Source organism: Lynx rufus, unplaced genomic scaffold, assembly GCF_022079265.1.
Source record: "Lynx rufus isolate CCGP_SWC_20201006 ecotype Redwood Valley unplaced genomic scaffold, mLynRuf1.p SCAF_1, whole genome shotgun sequence".
NCBI lineage: Eukaryota > Metazoa > Chordata > Mammalia > Carnivora > Felidae > Lynx > Lynx rufus.
In genome coordinates, this window is record NW_025814823.1 from 210,363,950 (window position 1) to 210,389,106 (window position 25,157).

The 25,157-nt window shown below is 42.0% G+C and overlaps 1 protein-coding gene across 1 annotated transcript in view; it reads right to left on the minus strand.

The window, feature by feature from the left end:
* Nucleotides 1-4,977: 4,977 nt before the first annotated feature.
* LOC124510257 (40S ribosomal protein S6-like) overlaps nt 4,978-25,157 on the minus strand; it is an 80,377-nt gene continuing 60,197 nt past the window's right edge. The window contains 3 exon segments of the mRNA XM_047077071.1: nt 4,978-5,156; nt 5,159-5,373; nt 5,408-5,755. Of these exon segments, the coding sequence (XP_046933027.1) occupies nt 4,978-5,156; nt 5,159-5,373; nt 5,408-5,755 (742 nt within the window).

The window sequence follows — 25,157 nt, forward strand, 5'->3', positions numbered from 1 at the left end:
AAGTGATGGGGCGTAGCAGATGGAGCATCTGGGAGACACAGAGAGGACAGGACACTCTTGTTTCTGCTGGGGGTCTGGGGTTTTTATTGAGGATGCTGGTCTTGTGAATGTGTCCTCTCAGACATCTAGGAATGGTCAAAACAAGGACAAGTGCTCAGGCGTCCTCCATAAGTCACTGATGGCCTGGAGCCGTGGGTATTGGTGTCTAGGTGTGTGGAGTCAGTGGTATTGGGAAATGGTACCTGATGACTCTGCCTGGTCATTCCTTAGATGTTATCTATTGTTCTGGAAGACTCCAAAGAAATCATTAATTTCTTGACCTTTACAAAGAGGACATATAGTATCTGAACTATAAGGCATGTGAAAAGTTGGGGTGCAGGTCCTAGCAAGAATAGCAGCACGAAAAGGAGCAAAAAAAAAAAAAAAAAAGTGTTTTTCATGGGGTCCTTCAGTTTCCCTGTCCCAAAAGGGTCAATAACCAATGGGTCTGGATTTGGAAAGGCAGGGACAGTGTGAAATTTTATTTTCATCTCTTGACTGAGCACTACAGACAGAGATTCAGAAGAACTGATTCTGTTAAGAGTTTTCATCCTTTACTGGCTTCTGCCAATTTTTCCAGGATCCCCTCTGCAGGCTCTAGTATCTCTGAGTCTCCCCAAAATGTCTCAGTGTTGTGAGGGGCCCATATGGGGGGGCTCATTTGAAGGTAGATATGGGGGTATCTGTAAGGCCATTGACTTGGAAGCATTTTGTTTATATTGTGTAGTCTTCTCAGGGTGGAAAAATAATTCAGACTAGGATGAGTACTCAAAGGAAGAAAGAAGAAAGCAATAGTTCTGTCAGTCTTATAGTCTTTTCTTTTAGGTACCTCCCACATCTTTAATTTTTCATTAGCTTTTTGCAACAAAACTTTCAATGAAACGATTTCGGAATTTTGAAACCTTTTGGAGGTTTTTGCTTGCCAACTAAAACGGGTATACTGTTCAGTTGAGTTGGAGAACGCTTTCTCTCAAATGAACTTCTCAAATGAACGATTTTGTCTAATCGGAATATTCCCCATACTGGTCATTGTGATCCCATTTTGCTTTTAGTAAAATTTTGCCATTTTTATAGGTATTCACAGCTCCCTGACTCAGTTTTTGGACATGAGATGACTTCCAGGTGTGCTGGGAGGCGCTGTGCCAGACTTTTTGTTTTGTTTTGTTTTTTATCTATTCATATTGAGAGAGGGAGAGAGAGCATGAGCAGGGGAGAGGCACAGAGAGAGGGAGAAAGAGAATCCCAAGAAGGCTCTGTGCTCTCAGCGCTGAGCCTGATGTAGTGCTCGATCCCACAAACTGTGAGATCATGACCTGAGCTGAAATCAAGAGTCAGACACTCAACCGACTGAGCCACCCAGGAATCCCTGCACCAGACTCTAGAATTTAAGGATCCCATTAGCTAAGACTATTTACACAATACAAGAAAAACAAACATACGCACCTTAACACACCAGCAGTAACCAAAAGATGTTATTGCAGACTGGCCAAGAGAAGGCTGTGTGCACCATCAGCAATTTCCAGAATAGACTAAGTCAGCAAAGTCCAGCAAATACAGAATACAGGTGGGAACTGGGGAAGGGACTCCAGTGTGGAACTGTGAACTGAACCAAGGGCCAAGGGCAGGTGCTCTGTTAGAGGCTCTTATCAGTCTCCACTGACCCGTTAACCTTAGACTGGAAAGCCAATTAAGTTGGTAGCTTGAATTAAAAAAGAGCAGAGCTCAAACCAAGAGGGACTCACCATTGGCCCTCCGAGATGGTGAAAAAGACCGTGAACTCAAAAGGGTTTGCAAGGCATCATGTTTATTTCTTATTGTCCCTGAATGCTGTCAAAAGTTCACTTTGGATCCCATCGTTGCCACCAAATCTGTTAAAAACCAAAACTCAACCAAGCAAATCTGACGATCTAGTTGGTTTTATTAAACGACTCATGAATTAGGCAGCATTTCATCCAGCAAGCAGAGGGTAGCTCCAGTGAACTACACAGAAGGCACAGAGAGGGCACAACAAAAAGAAGGAAGGAGTATACTAACAAGGAATGTGTTGCTTTGGGAAGGTTGCCCTCCTAAGGGGACCCAAAGGAGTGTTTCAGTAAATTCTCTAATATTCACCAGGGAATTAATTCCATCCTGACTGGTTAAAGGTTACATTCCTGGGGAAAGCTCGCATTAAGATATTACGTTAGGGGGGCGCCTGGGTGGCGCAGTCGGTTAAGCGTCCAACTTCAGCCAGGTCACGATCTCGCGGTGAGTTCGAGCCCCGCGTCAGGCTCTGGGCTGATGGCTCAGAGCCTGGAGCCTGTTTCCGATTCTGTGTCTCCCTCTCTCTCTGCCCCTCCCCCGTTCATGCTCTGTCTCTCTCTGTCCCAAAAATAAATAAACGTTGAAAAAAAAAATTTTTAAAAAAGATATTACGTTAGGTATTAAGATTAGGTTTTAAGGTTAGGTATTAAATCTCAGCTTACTGACCTGGGGTCTTAACCTAAGTGACACCATTTTGGGCCTGTGGTTTTCTCTTAAATACAAGCTTAAAGCTTGAAAACTAGAGTGTAATCTTCTCATTTCACAGATGGACAGAGTCCCAGGGAGGTAAAGTGACTTGCATAAGTTTTCACAACTAATTCTAGACTGAAGGGCAGCAGAAATGTGACATTAGTTCAGGACAGGCTATCCCAGTATGCTTTATTATGTTTATCATTTTGAGCTGTAGTCACTTGAAAAACAATACATGCAGGAAAAGGCTTTCCCTGATTTTCCCTTATCTGCCAGAGGACAGGTCAGGCAATAGGAACTGGGTTGTCCTCAAGCCCCTCCCTCCCTGGGAATGTCATTAACTGGGGAAGATTGATCACAGGAGAAGAGACTAGAAATTAATACCAACCCTAACAAACTTTGTCGCTGTCTTATCTCCCATCTATATGTCTTTCCCCCAAGAGTAAATGATCTGCCTCCCTCCCTCCTCTTTCCCTATTAAGATAGTATTTAATCCGGAATTCTAAAGCCACCTCTGGGTCTTACTCATTTTCCTTGCATATTTCCTGTGAATGCATAAGGTATACATGCTAATGATGTATTTCTCCTGTCAGTCTGCCTTTTATCTCAGCTTAGAACTCAGAAGGGTAGAGGGAAGATGGTGTATTTCTCCCCTAAAAGGCAGATCTAGATTTTTATTGAAAAACAAAACAAAAACAAAACCCTGGTGTGCCATTCTCTCCACAGATGGATGCATCCTCCATTGTAAGAGAAACCAGCGCTGTCTCGTGTAGCACACCCGGCCTCCACCTAGCGCGGGTCTTTGTGCCCGTGGCTCCCTCGGGAGGGGTTTTACCCCTGGAACAGGTTGACAAAGAGATGGAATTTAAAATGACCCTTGCTCTTGGCGGGGAGGGAAATGTGCTGTGCGGGGGCTTCGGGTTCTTTGCCTGGAAGTGGCTTCCACGTAGCAGGAAGTTTCTTTGCCTTGCTGCCTCCTTCCCTGAACTCCAGATTCAGCCGCATTTATTTTTCCTCGGGGTCCTTTCAGTTTCTGCCTAATGAGACCGGTGGCAGCTGAGTGTGTGACTGACACTCGGTATGTACAGCTTGTATTCATCTTCCTGAGAAAGGGCATTGCACAATAAAGGATTGCCAAGGGCAACAGCGGTGGCATTTCGGAGAGCCCCAGCCGCCGTGCACCGCCCCGGGGGAAGGAAACAGCGCGCGCAGAACGAGCGAGCGGGTGGAGGGAGGCGGGACTTCTAAAGTAATTAAAATATTCATATGCAGGGGGACCTTGAGTTCCTTTCTCTTTGCCCATTAGACCTCTTTACTTTTTACCCACAGACGGTTCTCCTGATTTCCAGGGCACAAAAGCCAAGTCGAGGCTGGAGGGAAATACTTTTGGAGTAAAATCAAATCAGTTGCAAATGAGTTACAACATCTCAATTGCCTTAATAGATCAAACAAAACTTCTCTGTGTTACTCCAGGCACCAGAACCGAAACCCTCCTTGGAGTTCCCCAGCTAAAAAACCCGTAAATCTTTGGCCTGCCTATAGCAAGGTCCCAAGCAATGCCCTTGAGGGCTCACCCAGGGCACAGTGACTTGGAAATAGAGTTTGCTGAGCACGTGGCCTGCCAGGATGGTGTAACCAGCAAACTAGCTGGAATGAGCACGCCAGCTTCAGGCCAGTGAATTCTTCTGTCAGGCCAGAAGTAGATTTTACTTACTTTGCACCCCGTGTATTGCCTGGGGAGAGGGTGGGCAAGTGAAGCGGGTTTTTTGTGTGTGTGTTGGTAGCTCAATTGATAATGCCAGCCAGGCTGGCTGCCCGTACCCTCCCTGTCCCCCCCATTCCACCTTCTCTCCCGGTTCTGTCTTCAGAACAGAATTCTGTGTACTGCACATAAACGAGCATCGGATAGGCACACACCTCCTTGCTTCAAGTGGGTCTCTTTTTTAATAGAGCTGCCTGGTGCTTTAAAGTCTAACTTTAAAAACAGGTGGATTGAATTGAGATTTATAGATTTCAAGTTGAAAAAAACAAACTCAGTTTTATTGATAAAATTAATTTACCAATTGGCATAAAATAAACTGCGTGTACTTAAAGTATATAGTTTGGTAAGTTTAGACATATGTATACACCCATGAACTCATCATCATAATCAAGATAATGGACATATTCATCCCCTCCAAGAGTACCTTCTTGCCCCTTTGGAACCCATCCCTCTCCCCTCTTCCTGGCCCCTGCCCACACCGCTCCTACACTTCAAGCAACCACAGATCTGCTTTCTTTCATAATAGATTTGTTTTCATTTACTAGAAACTTATATAAATGGAATCACACATGTGTACTCTTTTTTGCTCTGGCTCCTTTTACTCAGCATAATTATTTTGAGATTTATCTATGTTGAGTGAACTTTTGTTTTGTTTTATGTCTGATCTTATTTATTTGTTACTCTTAGAAAATCTCATTTTTGACTAGACTCAACTTAGAGGTAGAAGCTTCCAGAAAGAACAGCCTCTGTGTCTTGGCAATCTGTTCCCGGTGTTTCTCTTTGGCTTTCTTCATTCTCTTGGCCAAAAGTTTAGTATATTTTGCAGCCTCTTCCTTTTTTTTTCCTAGTATGCTATTTCTTCAGAGAGAAGATGTTTGTGTCACATGACATGTGGAGGAACAAGATGTTGAATCTTGGGCACTTTGTTTCTAGGTTTCTTACTGTCTTTGTTTAGGCTCTTTCTCACAATGTACTGGTAGACATAATCTTCTTTAGAGAGACTGAAAAGATTTCTGCTAGCTCTTTTGGGTCCCAGGAGACAAGGCACAGTAATATCAGTGAGTCTAGGAATATCGCCTCCCTGTTTTGTTTGTTTGTTTGTTTGTTTGTTTGTTTTTTACAATAATCAAGTTGAGAACACTAAGATTGACATCCACAGTCCAACCTGGAAAAGATTTGCACTTTCTTTCTTCAGTCCTCCTTGGTCTGTAACGGGAGTGCCCCTTACACAGTAGCAGGCAGACACAGCCATGGGTCAAGACACCATGCCTCAGGGAGAATCCTTGTCTATAGTTCTCACCACTGATTGGGACCATACAACCCTTCCATTCCTCAATCAGAGCATCAGCAGCAACTTCTGTGGTCATATGCTTCTCATAAAAGGTACAAAATTTGCATTTATTGTCCACTTTGATGAGTTTCTGGCAGCCAGTAGCTGGGAAAGAGAGGTTCAGCTTCACCCTGAAGCAGCCGACCACCTCTAAGGTGCCCTGAAAAAGAGCTGTGTTGGGGCGCCTGGGTGGCTCAGTCGGGAGGGCCTCATGACTTTGGTTGTGATCTCACAGTTCATGGGTTCGAGCCCCGCATCAGGCTCTGCGCTGACAGCTCAGAACCTGGAGCCTGCTGCAGGTTCCGTGGCTCCCTCTCTCTGTGTTCCTCCCCTTCCTGTGCTATCTCTCAATAAATAAATAAATAAATAAATAAATAAATAAATAAAAATTAAAAAATTAAAAAAAAAAGAGCCATGTTGAGTGAACTTTATTAGTCTGTAACTTTCAAAGAATTGGTCCATTTTAAAGTTGTTAAATTTATTGGTATAAAATTTCTTGCTCATTTATTTTTTTAAGTTTATTTATTTATTTTGAAAGAAAGCACAGGTAGGGAGGAGAAGAGAGAGAGGGAGAGAGAGCGAATCCCAAGCAGGCTCTGCACTGAAAGTGCAGAACCTGATGCAGGGCTTATACTCATGAACCTTGAGATCATGACCTGAGTCGAAGTCAGACACTTAACTGACTGAGTCATGTGGACCTGGCATAATGTTTGTAGAATTTAAGGTACATTCACCTCTGTCATTTCTAATATTATTAGTTTTTGTTTTCTCTGTTTTTTTTTTTCTTGATAATTCTATTTGGAGGTTCTTCAGTGTTATTGATATTCTCAAGCAGCTTTTGGTTTCATTGATTTCCCTACTGTTATTCTGTCTTCTGTTCATTGATTTTTGCTCTGATATTTATTCCTTCCTTCCTTCTACTTTACTTTAATTCCTTGGTTTAATTTGCTTTTCTTTTTTTAAATTTCTTTAGGTGGAAGCTGAAGTCATTGATTTGAGAACTTTTTTCTTTCTAATATAGATAGTAACTACTATACATTTATCTCTAAGTACTGCTTTAGCTGCATCCCATATGTTTTGATGTTATTTTTCTTCTTTTTAATTAAAATTTTTTAAATGTTTATTTATTTTTGAGAGAATGAGAGACAGAGCATGAGTGGGGGAGGGGTAGACAGAGAGGGAGACACAGAATCCAAAGCAGGCTCCAGGCTCTGAGCTGTCAGCACAGAGCCTGATGTGGGGCTTGAACCCACAGACTAGGAGATCATGACCTGAGCCAAAGTCAGACACTTAACTGACTGAGCCACCCAGGCTCCCTATTCTTTTTAATTTTTGAATACTTCCTAATTTCTCTTTGATTTCTTTTTTGGCTCATAAGTTTAGAAGTTTATTACTTCTACACTTTAAACATATACAATTTTGTGTCAATTAAATAAAACTGTCAAAAATGTGTATTACTTAGTTTCCAAGTATTTTGAAGTTTTCCAGATCTTGCTATTATTCATTTCTAATTTAATTCCACTGGGGTCACGTGAAAAGATGCTCAACGTTGCTCCTCATCCGGGAAATACAAATCAAAACCACGCTCAGATATCACCTCACACCAGTCAGAGTGGCCAAAATGAACAAATCAGGAGACTATAGATGCTGGCGAGGATGTGGAGAAACGGGAACCCTCTTGCACTGTTGGTGGGAATGCAAATTGGTGCAGCCACTCTGGAAAACAGTGTGGAGGTTCCTCAAAAAATTAAAAATAGACCTACCCTATGACCCAGCAATAGCACTGCTAGGAATTTACCCAAGGGATACAGGAGTACTGATGCATAGGGGCACTTGTACCCCAATGTTTATAGCAACACTCTCAACAATAGCCAAATTATGGAAAGAGCATAAATGTCCATCAACTGATGAATGGATAAAGAAATTGTGGTTTATATACACAATGGAGTACTACGTGGCAATGAGAAAGAATGAAATATGGCCCTTTGTAGCAATGTGGATGGAACTGGAGAGTGTGATGCTAAGTGAAATAAGCCATACAGAGAAAGACAGATACCATATGGTTTCACTCTTATGTGGATCCTGAGAAATTTAACAGAAACCTGTAGGGGAGGGGAAGGGGAAAAAAAAAAAAAGGTTAGAGTGGGAGAGAGCCAAAGCATAAGAGACTTTTAAAAACTGAGAACAAACTGAGGGTTGATGGGGGTGGGAGGGAGGGGAGGGTGAGTGATGGGTATTGAGGAGGGCACCTTTTGGGATGAGCACTGGGTGTTGTATGGAAACCAATTTGACAATAAACTTCATATATTGAAAAAAATAATAATTCCACTGTGGTCAGAAAAATACTTTGTATGACATGAATTCTCTTAAATTGACACAGATTTGTTTTGTTCAGAATATGGTCTGTGTTCTGCATGCAATTGAAAAGAATGTGTAGTCTGTTGTTGTGTGGAATGTTCTAGAAATGTCAATTAGGTCAAGATGATAGTGTTATTCAAGATGTCTGTATCTTACCTGATTTTCTGTCTATTTTTCCTATCAATTATTGAGAGATAGATATTGAAATCTGCAATTATAATTATAGATTTGGAAAATTTGTTCTAAAGTTCCATCAATTTTTTGTTTCATGCATTTTGAAGGTCTGTTATTGGATACATTCATTTTTGGAATTGTTATGTCTTCTAGAAGAATTGGCAGACTCCTTTATCATTATGAAATGAGCTTCTCTAACCCTGGCAATATTCTTTACTCTAAAAACTGTATGATATTAAAATAGTCACACTATCTTTGTTTTGATTAGTGTTAACATCGTACATCTTTTCCCATCTGTATTAGTTTCCTATTGCTGCTATAACAAGTTACTACAAACTTAGTGGCTTTAAACAACACAAATTTGTTATGTTATAGTTCTGGAGGTCAGAAGTCCAAAATCAGGTTTGTTGGGCTAAAGTCAAGGTATCATCAGGTTTGGTTCCTTCTGGAAGCTCTGGGGAAGAATCCATTTCCCCGCCTTTTCTACTTTCAGGATGCTTTAACTTAGGGCCCCTTCCTCCATCCTTACAGCCAACAGCATAGCATCATTATATTCCCCTTAATTATCTCTGCTTCCATTGTCACATGGCTTCTCTGGCTCTGACCCTCTTGCCTCTCTCACATAAAGACTCCCATGATTACAATAGGACCACTTGGATAATTTCCTCATCTCAAGATCCTTAATCAAATCAGTGAGATCCCTGTTTCCATGTAAGGTAATGTGAACACAGTTTCCAGGGATTAGGATGTGGTTATCTTTGGGGAACCATTATTCAGCCAACCATGCCATTCTTTTCCTTTTAACCTATTTGTTTCTTGTATTTAAAGTAGGTTTATGGTAGGCAGCAGGTTCTTTTTTTAAAAAATTCTTTTAATTATAGTGTTTAGGCAATTTATGTTTAATGTAACTATTGATAAAGTTGAGTTCAAATCTTCCCTTTGCCATGTTTTCTATTTGTCTCATCTGTTCCTTGTTCTCTTTCTCTTCTTTTGTGCCTTTAGTCTGCTATAACAAAATGTCACAGACTGGGTAGCTTATAAACAATACAAATTGACTTTCAATGATTCTGGAGATTGGAATTCTGAAATAGGGTGCCTGCATGATTGAGTGAAAGCCTTCTTTCCAGTTGAAGACTTCTTGTGTCCTTACCTGGTAGAAGTAGATAGAGATATCTCTAAAGTCTCTTTTCTAAGGGCACCAATCCCATTCATGAAGGCTCTGCCCTCATGATCTAATCATGTCTCAAAGGTCTTACCTGCCAATACCATCAACTTGGTCATTAGGATTTCAACACATGAATTTTGGAGGGATACATTCAGACCATAGTATGCCCTTCTTGGGATTAAGTATCTTTGATGATTGCATTTTAACTCTGAATTTGGATAATGGCTATAAATCTGTTGTATTTTTTTAGTGGTTGCTTTGTGGTTTATAGTAAACATCTTTAACTTACCACAATATATCTTCATGTGATATCACACCATTTCAAATACAGTATTAGAACCTGATTCTGGTGTACTTTCATTTCTTCCTCCTGATCTTTGCACAATTATTATTTACATTCTACTTTAAATACATTATAAACCTCACAACAGGTTTTTCCCCCCTTTAAAGTGAATTATCACTCAAAGAGGTTTAAATAATAAGGAAAAAATATTTGATTTATATTTACATAGTTACACTTTCTAGTACTCTTGTTTTCACGTGTATATCCAGATTTCTATCTAGTACAATTTTCTATCTGCCTGAATTACTTTATTTGATATTTCTTATAGTTATGGTCTGCTGGTAATGTCTTCTTTCAGCTTTTATATCTCTGAAAAAAAATAATTATTTTACACTTTTTAAAAAGATATTTTTGCTGGGTATAGAATTCCATTTCGTTACTTTGAATATGTGCCCTAGTCCCTTCTGACTTGCATTCTTTTCACTAGGAGTCTGATATAATTATCTGATTATCTTTGTTTTTTTGCAATAGGCCATATGATGATATCCCTACATGCTTTTTTTTTAAAGACTTTATTTATTTATTTTGAGAGAGAGAGAGTGGCAAGTGCACACAAATAGGAGGGAGGCAGAGAGAGAGAGGGAGGGAGAGAATCCCAAGCAGGCTTCAAGCCCGACCTGGGGCTCGATCTCACAACCAGAACCATGAGATTATGACCTGAGCCAAAATCCAGAGTCTGATGCTTAACCAACTGACTTAATCATTTAATCATTTCTTCTTGTTTCTTATACTTGGATTTTGTTGAATTTCTTAGATCTGTGAGTTTATAGTTTTCACTAAATTTCTGACCATTATTTCCATTATTATTATTATTATTTCTTCTTCCTACTTCAGGAGCTCCAATTCCCTATATATCAGGCTGCTTGAAGTTGTCCCAGATCTCACTGATGCTCTGTTCATCTTTTTCTTCAGTCTTTTCTCTATTTTTCATTTGAATACTTTCTATTATAATATCATTAAGTTTACTAATCTAACACTATGATCCTTTTGGGTCTTACTTTTAGATTTTGTTAGGCAGGATCAGAGCAGTTTTTAGTTTAGGGCTAATTTTCCGCCATTACTAAGGTAAAACTTTTGGATATATGCTAGCTGACAACTCTGAATTATGAGGTTTTCTTCTCTGGTTTGTGGAACCAGGAACTTTTTTTTGGCATTGTGTGACCTTTGGTTATTCCTTCTACTCTCATTGGATATCCCCTCCCCCAACTTCAGCCTGCCTCAGGGTCATTTCCTGACATACAAATGTTGCTCAGCACTCTACTGAAGACTTGTGAGTCATCTGCAGATCTCAAGAGCTCTCTGAGTCCTGTTCTCTCCAGCACTCTCCCATACAGACTCTAGCTATGGGGAGACCAATCTTCTCAGACTCTCACCTCTGTCTCCTCACTCAGGGATGATGCTGGCTCTAGTTAGGTTTTTCCTTTCTCTTCCACATCCTGGAAACTGCTCTAGGCAGTAAGATGGGACACATGTAGATTCATTTCATTTGTTTCTCCTCTTTTAGTGTTCATTGTCTTTCAATACCTGATATTTAATGTCTTGAAAACCATTGTGTCATGCATTTTGTCTGGGCTTTTTAGTTGTTTCAGGTGAGAGAATAATTTAGTCCATGACATTTCATCTCAAATCACAGAAGTTCTGCAACCCTTCACTTAATTTTTTTTTAAACTATTGTGTTTATTCAAGTAGGGACTCTACAATTAGATTTTAAGTGTGTATTTCCTTGATTAAGGGCCTTTCAGAGAATCAGGTAGCTAGAACCTGAGAGGTAAAATAAAAGATATCATTTCCCAAAATACAAGTGAAGTGCCTCTGAAATAAAAATGGAAGTCATTTAGAAATTAGAGTACTGTTTATAAGAATTAATGTAGTCATCTACATTTATCTACCTATTATATAAATATTGAGAGATAATTATCTGATTCTCATGTTTCTGCATTTCTTTGTTTTGGACTATCTTCTCAAAGATGTTTATATAGCAAATAGCTTGGAAGTTAGAGATAGAATCTTGTAGAGCAGAAGACAAGATTGCCTATAAACCTGGTATGAAAAAGATTTCTCCCACTGGAGCCAAGGTCAGACTTTTTGCTTTGTTTGCTTTTTGGCCATTATAAAGGATTCAGGTTCTGTAACTCTCCTGTAAAGCAACCCAATGCAAGTGTGGGTGTCACTTGGTCCTCTTTTCATTGCCTGTGGGAATTTGGGCCTGAAAAACTGGTACAAATATTTTGATGCTTATGCCCTTTGCTGTGCTGTGAGTAATAAAGTCTTTTGTCTCTGACCCAGGAATCTCATATCTTCTGCCAGCATCCATGGATCTGTGTAAGGTTAGTTTGTTTGCTTGCAAAGAGGGTAACATACCAGATTCTTTACAGAGTTGACAGTGATAAAGAGCATATTTACCTAGGCTGCTGGCAATTTGACTATGTTTCCTTATACCAAATAGAACCAAACTTACAGAAAGTGGCGGAGATGGAGGGACGAGGACTATATGGGAGGAATCAAGATGAGTGGCAGCTATGGTATGACCATGTTCTGTGGCTTATAAGAAGTAAAGCATCATAGGGGTGCCTGGGTGGCGCAGTCGGTTAAGCGTCCGACTTCAGCCAGGTCACCATCTCGCGGTCCGTGAGTTCGAGCCCCGCTTCGGGCTCTGGGCTGATGGCTCAGAGCCTGGAGCCTGTTTCCGATTCTGTGTCTCCCTCTCTCTCTGCCCCTCCCCCGTTCATGCTCTGTCTCTCTCTGTCCCAAAAATAAATAAACGTTGAAAAAAAAAAAAAAAGTAAAGCATCTTAAAGAAGTAAAGTAAAACACCAGGTGGTGTTACTGTATTATACTTATTAAGGAATCTGAGGATATTCAGCTTGGAGAAGGGAAGACTAGGCAGAGCAAGGTAGCCATAATCAACTATGTGAAGAATTTTGAAATAAAGAGTAGAAGTATGTTTACTTATTAGTGAGACCTAATCCTCTTTCTAATCTTAGGTGGGTGCTGCCCCTATAAGAGATGTAATCCACAGTTAGTGGGAAAGGAACTATTGCCAAAGACAAATCATGTGCATATCACCAATAGGCATTCTGTTTAGGATAAGAAAGATAAAAATGTACAAGTTCAAAGGAAAGAATCCCCAACCTTGGGCAAAGGGCCAAGGTGGGGCTTCAAGGGGTTACTCCTGTTGTGCTGTCCTATCCCCTCTGGCCTTACAACTGCAGTGTCAGATTTCTTACATCCTAAGGCTTTCTTTCCTTAGGTGAGAAGTGCCTGAGGCTTTATTTAATCTCCTACACCCAGCTGTCTTCAACCATGACTGATGAAAAACTGGTTCATAAATCTTCAGCTCCTTTGCATCTTGGGTTTGGTAGCTTCAAAGCACACGTTCTAACTGATTCTTTGTGTTCCCAAATTTATGCTCCGGTTATTTCCAGCAGAAATGGACTCTATCATGCACTGTTTATTTGCTGCCTTCTTTTTCCTGTCTCATTTCCCATCTCTTTACTGGAATCACCTCTCCCCTGCCCCCTCCCCTGAACTCCTTGTACTTGAATCTTTTTATCAGGATCTGTAACCAAACTAAGCAGGTAAAGGGAAGGGGATATGGACACACTGAAATAATCACATTTGACGAATCATCCCACTAAAATTTGTACATTAGAAAGTTGATAATCCCCTCAGTGAGGCTCTGCAGCTAAACTGTAATGCAGTTATTGGCAAGAGGAATGGGTTTTTTAAATGTCCCTTAGGACATGTCCCCTTTGAAGGAGAAAAATGTCCTGAAAACCGTGGTGCAATGCCTGCTCAGGAACATAAAACAGATGTCTTTAAAACCCTATCAGTGAGGTTGGGAGTCCAGAGGGCTTTGATGGCTCCAGCCTTGTGCTTTATTTGCTTGCAAGATATTTTAGATTTGCCAGAGCTTCTGGGGTTGCCATAGTATTTGTAAACAAAACTCTGTGGTCAACAGACTCTGGGGTGGTACAACAATGCTAAGGGAAGTTTGGGGAAGGCAGGGTGCTCTTGCTGGGAAAGAGTCTTGAAAAATGACATCTTGAAAAGGTCATAGGACACAAAGCAATGGAACTGGCTGCCTCCAAGATTGGGATCAGTCACATCGACTCAGTTCACTCCCTTTCTTTCCTCTTCTGGGTTCTTCTCAGCAGATGCTTCCATAATGATGGGAAAGAAGTTAAAATCTTATGAAGAAATTTCCCAGGTGCCATGGAGGGTGTGGCGAGAAAGACCTCTGGGTTTCTGGTAATTAATAATCAAATCTCTGCTGAGGAGCTCATAACTGCCTGCTATTCTCTCTTCTTTGAAAGATATTAGTTGCACAAACATTTATCACACAATTGCAAAATGCTGAACTCTGCAACAGATAGTGGGGAATATAAAGATGATTAAGATACAGCTCCTGTCCTCAGGAGGCCCCTGACCAGCAGGGGACACTATAGGGTGATGAACACGATCACAGCAGCACCATTCACAGTGGTCAGCAGAGGAGAGAGTGGGTAACTTGGGGGTGGGTTGCATCCTCCTTGGAGGGCAGGGTGGGCCAGAGACCATAGCTTTTACTGAGTATTTACTATGTGCCAGGCACCATTCTAAGTATATACATGTACTAACTGCACAAGTACTTTTATCCCCAGATAAGTGAACTGAGAAGTTAAGTAACATGCTTAAGGTCACACAGCTAAGCCAGAATTCAGTGCCCCAGAATTCAGTGCCCCAGACTTTACAGTCTTTTTTTTTTTTTTTTAATTTTTTTTTTCAACGTTTATTTATTTTTGGGACAGAGAGAGACAGAGCATGAACAGGGGAGGGGCAGAGAGAGAGGGAGACACAGAATCGGAAACAGGCTCCAGGCTCTGAGCCATCAGCCCAGAGCCCGACGCGGGGCTCGAACTCCCGGACCGCGAGATCGTGACCTGGCTGAAGTCGGCCGCTTAACCGACTGCGCCACCCAGGCGCCCCCAGACTTTACAGTCTTAACGACTACATGGTGCTGCAAAAAAACCATTTCCAGGGCTCAGCATAGGAAAAATTGATGTATATTAGTGATCTTTTTCTTTTTAAAGTTTATTTATTTATTTTTAGAGAAAGAGAGAGTGCATGCAGGCAGGGGAGGGGCAGAGAGAGAGAGAGAGGGAGAGAGAGAATCCCAAGCAGGCTCCATCCACACTGCCAGCACAGAGCCTGATGCAGGGCTTGATGTCATAAACCGTGAGATCATGACCTGAGTTGAAATCAAGAGTTGGACACTTAACCAGCTGAGTCACCCAGGCACCCCAAAGTTTGTGATCTTTAACACATTTTACAGGTGTTCTGGTGGACTATAAACTAGAGTCCCAGATGTGAGACTAGGATCTAGGATTTCCCGGGGCATTAGAGTCCCTATCAGCAAAATAACCACAAAGTTCCTATTTCAGGAAACTGCTTCTAGAACCTGTTTAGAAATCCCTCTTCTCCCAGGGCGCCTGGGTGACTTTGTCACTTGAGCGTCCAGCTCTTGATTTCAGCTTGAGTCATGATCTCAGGGTCATAAGATCAAGCCCCACATCAGGTTCTGCACTGGGCATGGAGCCTGTTTGGGATTCTCTCTCTCTCTCTCTCTCTCTCTTAAAAAAAAAAAGGAAAGAAAGAAATCCCTCTTCTCCCAAAGATGGCGACTAGGGTTCAGGCAGGCTGCCAGAGGTTTATGCATTAAAATGCAAACACGACAGGATCCTGAGAGTATAAAGAACAGCTTTATACTGTTCTTTATAGAGAACAGTCCATAAGTCTTCCCAGAGCCATATCATTGTCATTATCTTGATCACGATCATTATCTTGAAAACAGAGACGCTTAAGAGTTTTGGAGCAGAAGAGTCCCAAACAGGACCTAGTGTGCTAGGGCTGGCCTGAGGCAGAGCCAGAAAGAAGCCATTTTGCAGAAGGAAAAATGCCTAGAAAGAATGAACATATACATAATCCAGAATAAGCTTTGTGATGATGGGGAGATTGGGTGGACCCCAGGCAAGAGGAGCCTCGATAAGAGCAAACAGAAATGACTAAGAAAAAATGGGCTTCTAATACCTAGGTGGTGAATACTCTGACTTGGCTGACTTTGGTTTCAATGAGGAGACCTGGGCCAGAGTGGGAAAGGGCCTTCTCCTTCAGGACCAGGAGGAGCTAGAGGAATGACCTCAGCCTTTGCTATAGGTATAGAACTCAGGTGTGCTGGACAGCAAGACAGTAACCTGGAGGGTAGGGGCCTTGTGCCTGGCAGGAAGAAGGAAGACAGAGAGAGCCTGGATGGACCTGTTTAAACTCTAGCCAAGCTACTGAGTAACATGCCACAGTGTTCAACTGTTCTCAGCATGAAATTTCCTCATGCTGTGGCAGAGTTCATTTGGGATCTTGAGCTGACTGCATGTGCTAGACTTTGAAGGGCTAGATTCAGAGAGGAGAGGAAGAGGGGAAAATTGGCCCTGGACATGCTTGTTAATAGAGAATGCCTTCTACCCTCCTTCCTTCCCTACCTTAATTAAGAAAAAAAAAAAAAGTAGTAAAATGCACATAGTTTTAAAGGTCACAGAGGTCTATAAGATTAGTTAGGAGAGGGGCACCTGGATGGCTCAGTTGATTAAGCATCCAACTTCGACTCAGGTCATGATCTCACAGTTTGTGAGTTTGAGCCCCGCGTCGGGCTCTGTGCTGACGGCTAGGAGCCTGGAGCCTGTTTCGGATTCTGTGTCTCCCTCTCTGTGCCCCTCCCCTGCTTGCCTTTTCTCTCAAAAATAAATAAACATTAAAGATTAGTTAGGAGAAAAGCAACAAATTGTATAACATGACTGTCCTGGGAGGGACGTTGGGGGTCTGGCTCTAAAATATAGTCTTTAACCAGTCCTGTTTATTTCAGCTACCCTGTCCAGCTCCCCTCCTTCTAGAGGTACCTGCTGCTAATTTCCAAAATTTTGAGGATTTCTTGGTGCAAACCAAATTGTTTCTCAGCTTTCTGGTTTAGGGAATACATTCATATATTTTCTGTCTTCCAAATTTTTGCTCTTAGTTCCTTCTATCATGGACTACTGGCCTTTTAGATTTATTAATTTTTTAATGTATTTTTTAAATGTATTTCTGAGAGAGGGAGAGATGGCACGAGCAGGGGAAGGGCAGAGAGAGAGGGAGAAAGAGGATCCGAAGCAGGCTCTGTGCTGACAGTAGACAGCCTGATGCGGGGCTCAAAGTCACTAACTGTGAGAGATCATGACCTGAGCTGAAGCCAAAGCTCAACTGACTGAGTCACCCAGGAGCCCCTGGCTTTTTAGATTTATGTCTTAAGAAAAAAATAACCATTTATTGGCATTTTTAAGTGTATTTTGGGAGGAAAGTAGGCAGTTGTGTTCCATCTGCAGATTTTGTCAGAAGTAACTTACTTCGATTTTTTAAATCTTTATTTGGTGACTATGAAAAATCAACTGTATGAGTCACTATGCGTGGGGGTCTCTCTAGTTGGTTAGTCAGTCAGTCAGTCAGTCTGTCCATCAGTGTCTTATCCCATGCCCAGGGATCCATCGTCTGTGTTATCACAATGCTTTTGGCTGATCTTGGTTTCAAAAGAGATATTAAATCAGATGGGAGGTGGGAGTGCAGAAATAAGATCACCTCATCATCTTTTAGGAGCAGATGGTAAATGCCTAGGCTCTCTTGTATTTTGAAGCAAGCCTTCCTCACTGATTATCTAGATCCATACCTGGAGATTCATATCATCAAAGAGACAAGCCATGGAATCTCCAGGATGTAGAGTAGTGGGGATAAAGCTATCCATTGGATAGATGCCTCCAGCTGGAGACCCAACAGGAATCTCCCTTCCCCAGGGCACCTGAGTGGCTCAGTTGGTTGGGCATCCAACTCTGGATTTCAGTTTAGGTCATGATCTCACAGTTTGTGGGATGGAGCCCTGTAGCAGGCTCTGTGCTGACAGCACAGAGCCTGCTTGGGATTCTCTCTCTCCCTCTTTCTGCCTCTCCCCTGTTCTCTCTCTCTCTCTCTTAAAATAGGTAAATAAACTTAAACAAAAAAAAGAACCTCCCTTCCCACATTGATAAACTGACTCTCTGTTATCACTTAGGCAAAGCCAATGAGTGGTGACAAGAAAGGGGAAGTTTTTGCTTCAATATATTAGAGAGAGCAGAAATTCTCATCTGTGTGCTGACAGGAACTTAGGGAAAGGAAGAAAATGCCTCTACTCTCACATTTTCCATTACCAATGGCTCCTTGTTTGGGGACACAAATATACTTGAGCAAGGACTACATCATGTGCCCTGAAGGGTCCTAGTCCATAGTGGACTCTTGGTGGTCAGTCTGCAGGTCCCGCAGGCATGGGATCCAAGACGGTGGTGGGGGAGGGTGCGGAGAGTATAGATGCCAAAGGAAACTTGCCTAGCTTCCCAGGTGTGTTGACAACTGGCAGGACCTATTAGGTGTCCATAGTACCAGGGCAGGGAAGCTTTTCCTTGGGGCAGTGGCATATGTGATTTGACTCACAGCATAAAGGAGTGGAACCCTAGGAAGCAGCACTTAGAATACAGCTTCTCTGGACACTAGCATTCCTTGGCTTGTCTTAGCCCCTCATGCCATGTGCCCCACTTTAGAGCTTTCACTGCCAAGACTTGGAACAGCTTAGGATTGTCCCTTCTCAATTTAGTCAGTCCTTCTCAACAGCCACCAGGAAGTTCAAGCAAGAGTGTTCATAGGAGCTGGAGTAACACTACCCAGGACTTATCCTCCATTCTCTGAGATCATTCCAGAGATTTGGGACAGCATTTCCCATGGAGTAGCAAGACTGGAGGAACAACGGAGGGTGCTAGTTAAAAGTGAATATACCAGGACTCACCCCAGGTTTTCCAAATAGATAATTTCTTGAGTTAGAGGGGACACGCCTAGCCATATTCATTTCTTAGAAACAGAGTTCTCAGTTAATTCTTCTATACGCTAAACATTTGGGAAACTTTAGGCTGTTTTCCAACTTGATAAAAATCTCCTATGTTTTAGGCTTCTTCCCCCAAGATTTGATCCAGAGCATCTGGAATGGAGTGTGGGACTTCATATTTCCAGCAGGTATCCCATGTGATTCTTACCAGAAAAGTTGGAGAAAGGCTAAGGGATGTAGGAGTAATGAGAGACAGGCCCAAGTCTTCTCTGCCTGGCTAATCCTCAGAATTACCTGAGGCGTTTAAAAAAGGTACATACAGGTGTTCCTTACTTTTCGAAAGTTCACAATTGCACCCCCTTGGTGTTTATGAAAGACCTACATTAGTACCGTACCTGTTTTTGCTACCTGGAAGAAATCCAGAGATAATTTGCACTTTTATGATAAACAACAAAAGCAAAAATAGTGTTGAGCATTTATTTCACAGCAAGTCGTTATAGAGGCAGTGCACCCCCAGCAATGAGGGTGGCTCCGCCAAGCTCCTTCTCTGGTAACTATACTTAGTACCTCAGCATCAGGCTGCCAGAGCTTTGGACTGTGCAAGCATCTGTACTTGAGCTCTATTTATTTTGTGTATCTGTCAGCAAACTGTGTTCTAAGGTATCAAAAAAGCCTAAAGGAGGTTATTCTTTGGATCTTGGCACTAAAAATTTTCCATATAAATTAACGATACTTGCTTCTTCACCTTACACCATTTTGGCTTACCAAAGATTTCATGGGAACATTCTACTTTTGGACAGTGGGGGAAACGGGTACATTTAGCCCATTCCTGATGACTGATTCAGTAGGTTCTTATCCATATAATTATAATTATGCAGACACCTGGGCTAGAAGTACCACCTATGCTCTCCGTCAAGCTGGTCCGGTTTCCATGAATTCCATGAATGCTTCCAGAAGGAAGCATTTGAAAAGACTGTCTTTTTTCTTCTGGAACAGGAGTTCACTCAAGAAATGATGATGGAAGTTTACAATTGGAAATGGAAACGATGGAAATGATGATGCCAATTTACAATTGACATAGCACTTTTGCATGCTTTATCGAATTTGATTGCCACATTGTACGGTTATGACATAGATATTTTTATTCTGTTACCTTATGGATGAAGAGCATGAAGCTCAGAGAGGTTCTATAACCTGCCCAAAGTCCCACAGTTTGTGTGGGAGTAGGTGTGGGAGCAGCAATTTGTCTCTAGTCCCATTTAAATAAGTAGATGAGGCAAGAAAATTAACAAAGGAGTATTTGCCCAAGGGATTGGGGTAGCATTGGTGTGGGTCTCCTCTGTGGGTGAAAGGCTCTGTGGGGCTTGGCCAGAGAAGAGGAGGAAACAGTTATGATGCTAGTGTGCTCACTTTTATTTGTTCCTGGTGCCACTGGTAGCCTTCGGTGGGATGTTGCCATTGAGGTCTCCCACTTCTCTGTCTCCCAGAGTCAACATAACCTAAACCGGCCTACACTCTGCTGTGACCAGACCGAAGGCCACACTGCAAACCTTGACCAAGGACATGGGGAGTCAGGGCTACACAGCTTATTTTTCTTTATACAAAGGCTGCTGGCCCTTTGAGGACTAGTCCTTGATGTCATTAGCTCCAGTGAATGTGACCAAGTGGACCTACCCGCCCTGACCATAACGACAGTGACATAACAACCGCTGACATTTCACAACTTGTCAAATGCTCCAGAAGTCAGCAAGCTTTGTGAGAGGTGGACTTCTTTTTCCTGTGGCTCATCATTGGAACCCCCACCAAACAACTGCTAGATAAGTATTTATTAACTGGAACAGGGACTCTAGCAAGATCCTGTGCTAGGGCCTAACTCACAAGGGTTAAGACCAAGGGATAAGAAGACCCTCTTGTTCACATGACTGAGACTGGATTCCATTGGGCCCCACCTTGTAGTCTTATTCACAGGAGAACAATCACATCAATCCCAGCCCTCGAGGTCCTGGGGGGAAGCAAAAGGTTCAGAGAATAAAGAGGGGCAGGGGCCTCAACACCCTGCTTGTTATCTGAGCATAATTTGCTTGCTGTTGTAATGAAGAAGAAAACAAGAGGAAGGGGTGAAGTGTGAATAGGAGCAGACTGCAGAGTGATCCAAGAGTAGCTGGCTCCCTGGAAGGTTCGATTGTATTGGCCTGTATTTCATTGGCTGCCAACTTATTCGGATCCAAAAATGGCATGGGATTGTTGGCACTGGAATCCTCCTTACCACACACTAGGAAATGATCCCAAATAGTTGGAGCAAAATGTGAGGGTGAGGTTTGTCTAGGTAAGGGGATAGAAGGAGCAGAAGGGTGCAGGGCAGTGAAGGAATTCAGAGTCCGGAAGAGACGATATTTGTTTTCCTATCTCTTTCATCAGTGAAGTCACAGGCCCCTGAGCCGGCATGACAAAGGGAAGAATGAGGGTAGAGGCAGAAAAAGAGAGTGAGAGCAGAAGAAGAAAAAATCTGTAGTAAGGAAACTGACCCTGAGGAGAGAGGACGTGGCTTGGCTTCTGGGCATGTCTTGAGTGGTATGTGTGTGCACGTGAACACACACACACAATACACACACACCTACCTCTTTGCCAGCTCCAAGCCTGCAAGTTAGCCAAGAATGAATTTTTAGATTACTCATCTTAACCATCCCCTTTTATTTTGAGTTTTTTTAAGTTTATTTATTTATTTTGAGAGAGACAGAGACAGCGTGAGCAGGGGAGGGGCAGAGAGAGAGAGAGAGAGAGAGAGGGAGGGAGGGAGAGAGAGAGAGAGAGAATCCCAAGAAGGGTCTGCAGGGTCAGCACAGTGCCTGACGAGAGACTTGAACACGCAAAGTGTGAGATCATGACTTGAGCCAAAATCAAGGGTCAGATGCTTAACCGACTGAGCCATCCAGGTGCTTCACCATCTTTTAAAGTATAATTAACATTAGGAACATTTTTTTTGCCTTTATGAGTCCTTTCCCTTAAACCACATTAATGTATTTGTATCACATTAATAGATAATTTCATGTTTACTTATTTTTTTTAACCTCACAGCCACACTTCTGACCTCTAATTGGACGTAAATACTTTTCATGGGCAGGCAAAGTATCGTTTCATTTATTTCCTACTCCACGCCCCGGAGAACCTGCATGCTCCTCAGCATATGTCACGTGCTTCATAAATGCCTAATTGGTGACATGTTCACAGGAAGGAGAGATTCATGGCTTTCCTGGGCGGTGTCAATCAGTAGCTGGGCTTGGCCAGGGCCCAGTAGCAGTTCCGCCAGGGTGATTCTTACTCTGTATTCTGGAATGTTCAGCCTACTTTACAGTCACTTGGTCCCACAAGGTTCAGCATCTTTTCTCATGGTGAACCTCCCAACCTAGCATGGCTGTAGCTTGGAACCCTGCTATATGACTGGCCTTGAGATATCCTTTCCAGGACCGTGTTCTTAGTGACACGGTGTTCTCACACAGTACTTCTGGTACTTCGGCTAATCTGACTTCTTTGGCTGGGGCCCAGTGAGGGCCTCTGTAACCCTGTTTCTGAGCCAAGGAAAGTCATGTTATAGCAAAGATCTCGTGAAACAAGAATACCCAACTACTCTTTGAAAAGAATTTCAGAAAATTCTGAGTCAGGCTTGCCATCTGCTGAAACTTTTTTTTTTTCATCAGCCCCACCCACATCGATTAATGAGATCCCTAATCCACTCAGAACCTCATGCCAGCCTCCTCTCCATCTCCTTAAGGGAGAGGGAACATTCACCTGCTTGGAGTTTATACTGCAGAGAATTCCTAAGGAAACCTAACAAAAGGTAAATGAAAGGAGAGGCTCAGGCAATTGGATCCTTTCAGACTCACCACTGAAATTCTTCTAACCCAGGAGAGGGCCATATTGGTGCCTCTACAGAGGACATGGAGAGACCAGGGTTGTTGGTTCTGGGAAATGAAAAATCCCAGTGCTGCTGGGAGAAAGCTGAGTCAGATTGGCTAGAATTCTGCTCCTAAAGATTCTGGCTCAGTAGGGCTGAGGCCCAACTGGGAATCTGATGCAGAAAGTCTATAGACTGTGCTGTGAGAAACCCAACATTTGTAAATCCCAAGGGCAGACGTTGGTCCTCAGCTCCTTCCATCACCCTCACTGCCATCACTACCACCATCTAGGAAATATTTATCATCTGATGGCCCAGGTTCGACTCACTGCAAAGCTAGCACATTCCTTGCTAGACCGCATAAAATTCCAGGGACCCCAGCAGCTGCAATATACATGTATGCATGTGCACCTGAAATACGGTAGTGAGACTGAGGAACTGGAAATTTCATGTTATTGCTTTTTAACTAATTTTAGTTTAAATGTAAATAGCTACATGAGTCCAGTGTCTACCATGTTACACAGGGCAGAATTAGAGGCAGGGAGGAAGAACCTGATCAGCTCCTGGCTTTGGATCAGATCACTGTTTCCAAAATCAACCCATTGGAAAGTACCAAGTCTAACAGCTGGGAGAATCTGGACATACTTAGAATAACTTGGATGATATGTGCGAATTGACCATTTCTCCCACCCCTCCCAGTACACAGCATGGTATGACCTTGATGATCACCAACCTCCTTCCACTCATGGGGGTCCTATACCGGCAGGGTTATGTTGCCTTTTTCAGTAATCCTAGGAGAGCAAGGATGGGACTTTGTGCTACTGAGAATGGGGAAAATTGAGGGTGATAATGAAGCCAACCCTTTGGGCTACTATAGCTGAATTGTTTGACCAAACCCCAGCAGTGTGGTATAGTAGGGAAGGGTCTGGGCCCCAAAGCCAGAAGCCTGGGTTGAATCTTACCTCTGCCACTTGACATCTGCATAACCTTGAGCAAATTACTCCTTAAACTTCAGTTTCGTCATCTGTAGAATGGGAATGATAACAATAGTTCCAACTTCATGAAGTTGCAAAAGTTTAGCAGCTCTTATATTCTTTAGTCTTCTGACCCTTTTCCACTCTGAAAAACTGATGACGACCCCCCCCCACCCAAGGACATTTTTTGAGTTAAATCTCTACATAGTATTAGAAATAGAAATAAGAACATTAAAACATATTAATTTATTTAAATGTAAAACCATTACATATTAGCATAACTTATTTTTGTGTTATTTTCCGAAACAAAAGTAGTGAAAAGTGTGACATTGTTTTACATTTTTGCAGATCTCTTTCATGTCTGGCTTAAGAGAAAACAGCTAGGTTCTTATCTCTCTGCTTCTGTGTTCCTTCTGTGGAATGGTTATGTTATGTTTACACTGTGTTGTTTTGGTCAAAGTATATGGTGAAAATTTGGCCTCACTCGGGTTTTTAATTAGAAAAGAGAGAAGTATTTTTATAGTGTTTTCAGATAATTGTGGGGTTTTTCCTTTGCTACGTAAAACTTGAAAATCGAATGGTTTTTAAAGATTAATTGCAATGTGGAATCTGAAACCATCAATAAACTTTCCATATTTTTCACACTAAAATCTATTGTTTTAGCATGTACTTTTAATGCATCTTTTACCCATGAGTAATTTCGTAATATCATGAATTAGTCACTTGGGAAATATTGGCTCATTAAGTTATGCTGATTTTCCAAATGTTATATTTTATTATGCAATATCAAAAAAGCATAGTTGATAATCTCACCTCCAATATCATCAGAAGTTTTTAAGTATTGGCAATCTTCTAGGACAGTAGTGTTTGCATTCCTCTTGTGGCCCACAGATCTTAGGTTTATCCAAAGAGTAAAACAAGATGAAGATGGCAATTAATGACATTGTATTTTTTTTTAAGTTTATTTATTTATTTTGAGAGAGAGAGTGAGTACAAGTGGGAGGGGCAGAGAGGAGAGACGGAATCCCAAGCAGACTGCACCAGTGCAGGGCCTGATGCAGGGCTTGAACTCACTGACTGTGAGATCATGACCTGGGCTGAGATCAAGAATCAGACACTTAACCAACTGTGCCATCCAGGCACCCCTAGGGTTTTTTGTTTTTGTTTTTTTAATCTCTCTCTGATTGTTGTTTTTTCCAGTAATTAATTTTGTTATATTTGGTATGTTTACATTTTGAAAAACCTTATGGGAAGATTGTCCATTTTTCATTCAGTAACCCGGGATGTTGGAGTACATACTTCTGTCATTTCTATACAGTCCAGAGATGAAGGATTCAATGAAGAATAATCGGATTTATTATAGAGGATATCTTGGCACATAGTTAGAATGCTTTTGACTTCCATGTAGAAAAAGAAGTAAGATGATTTGTTCAGTAGCTAGGTAAGTGCTATGCCCAAAACTCTAGGCATAACAAATCACCTCAGATCTAAGTGGCTTAGTACAAAGAAAGCATTTCTCATTTCTTGTGCTTTCTGTAGGTCAGGAATTTGGGAATTGCGCAGCTGGGCAGTTCTGGCTAGGGGGCTGTATAAGGTTTCAGTCAGACGCTGGCTTTCAGCAGGAGGCCCCACTCCTTCACCATGCAGACTTCTCCATAAGGCTCCTTGAGTGTCCTGAGACATGCTGACTGGCTTCCCCCAGAGCAAGTGACCCAAAAG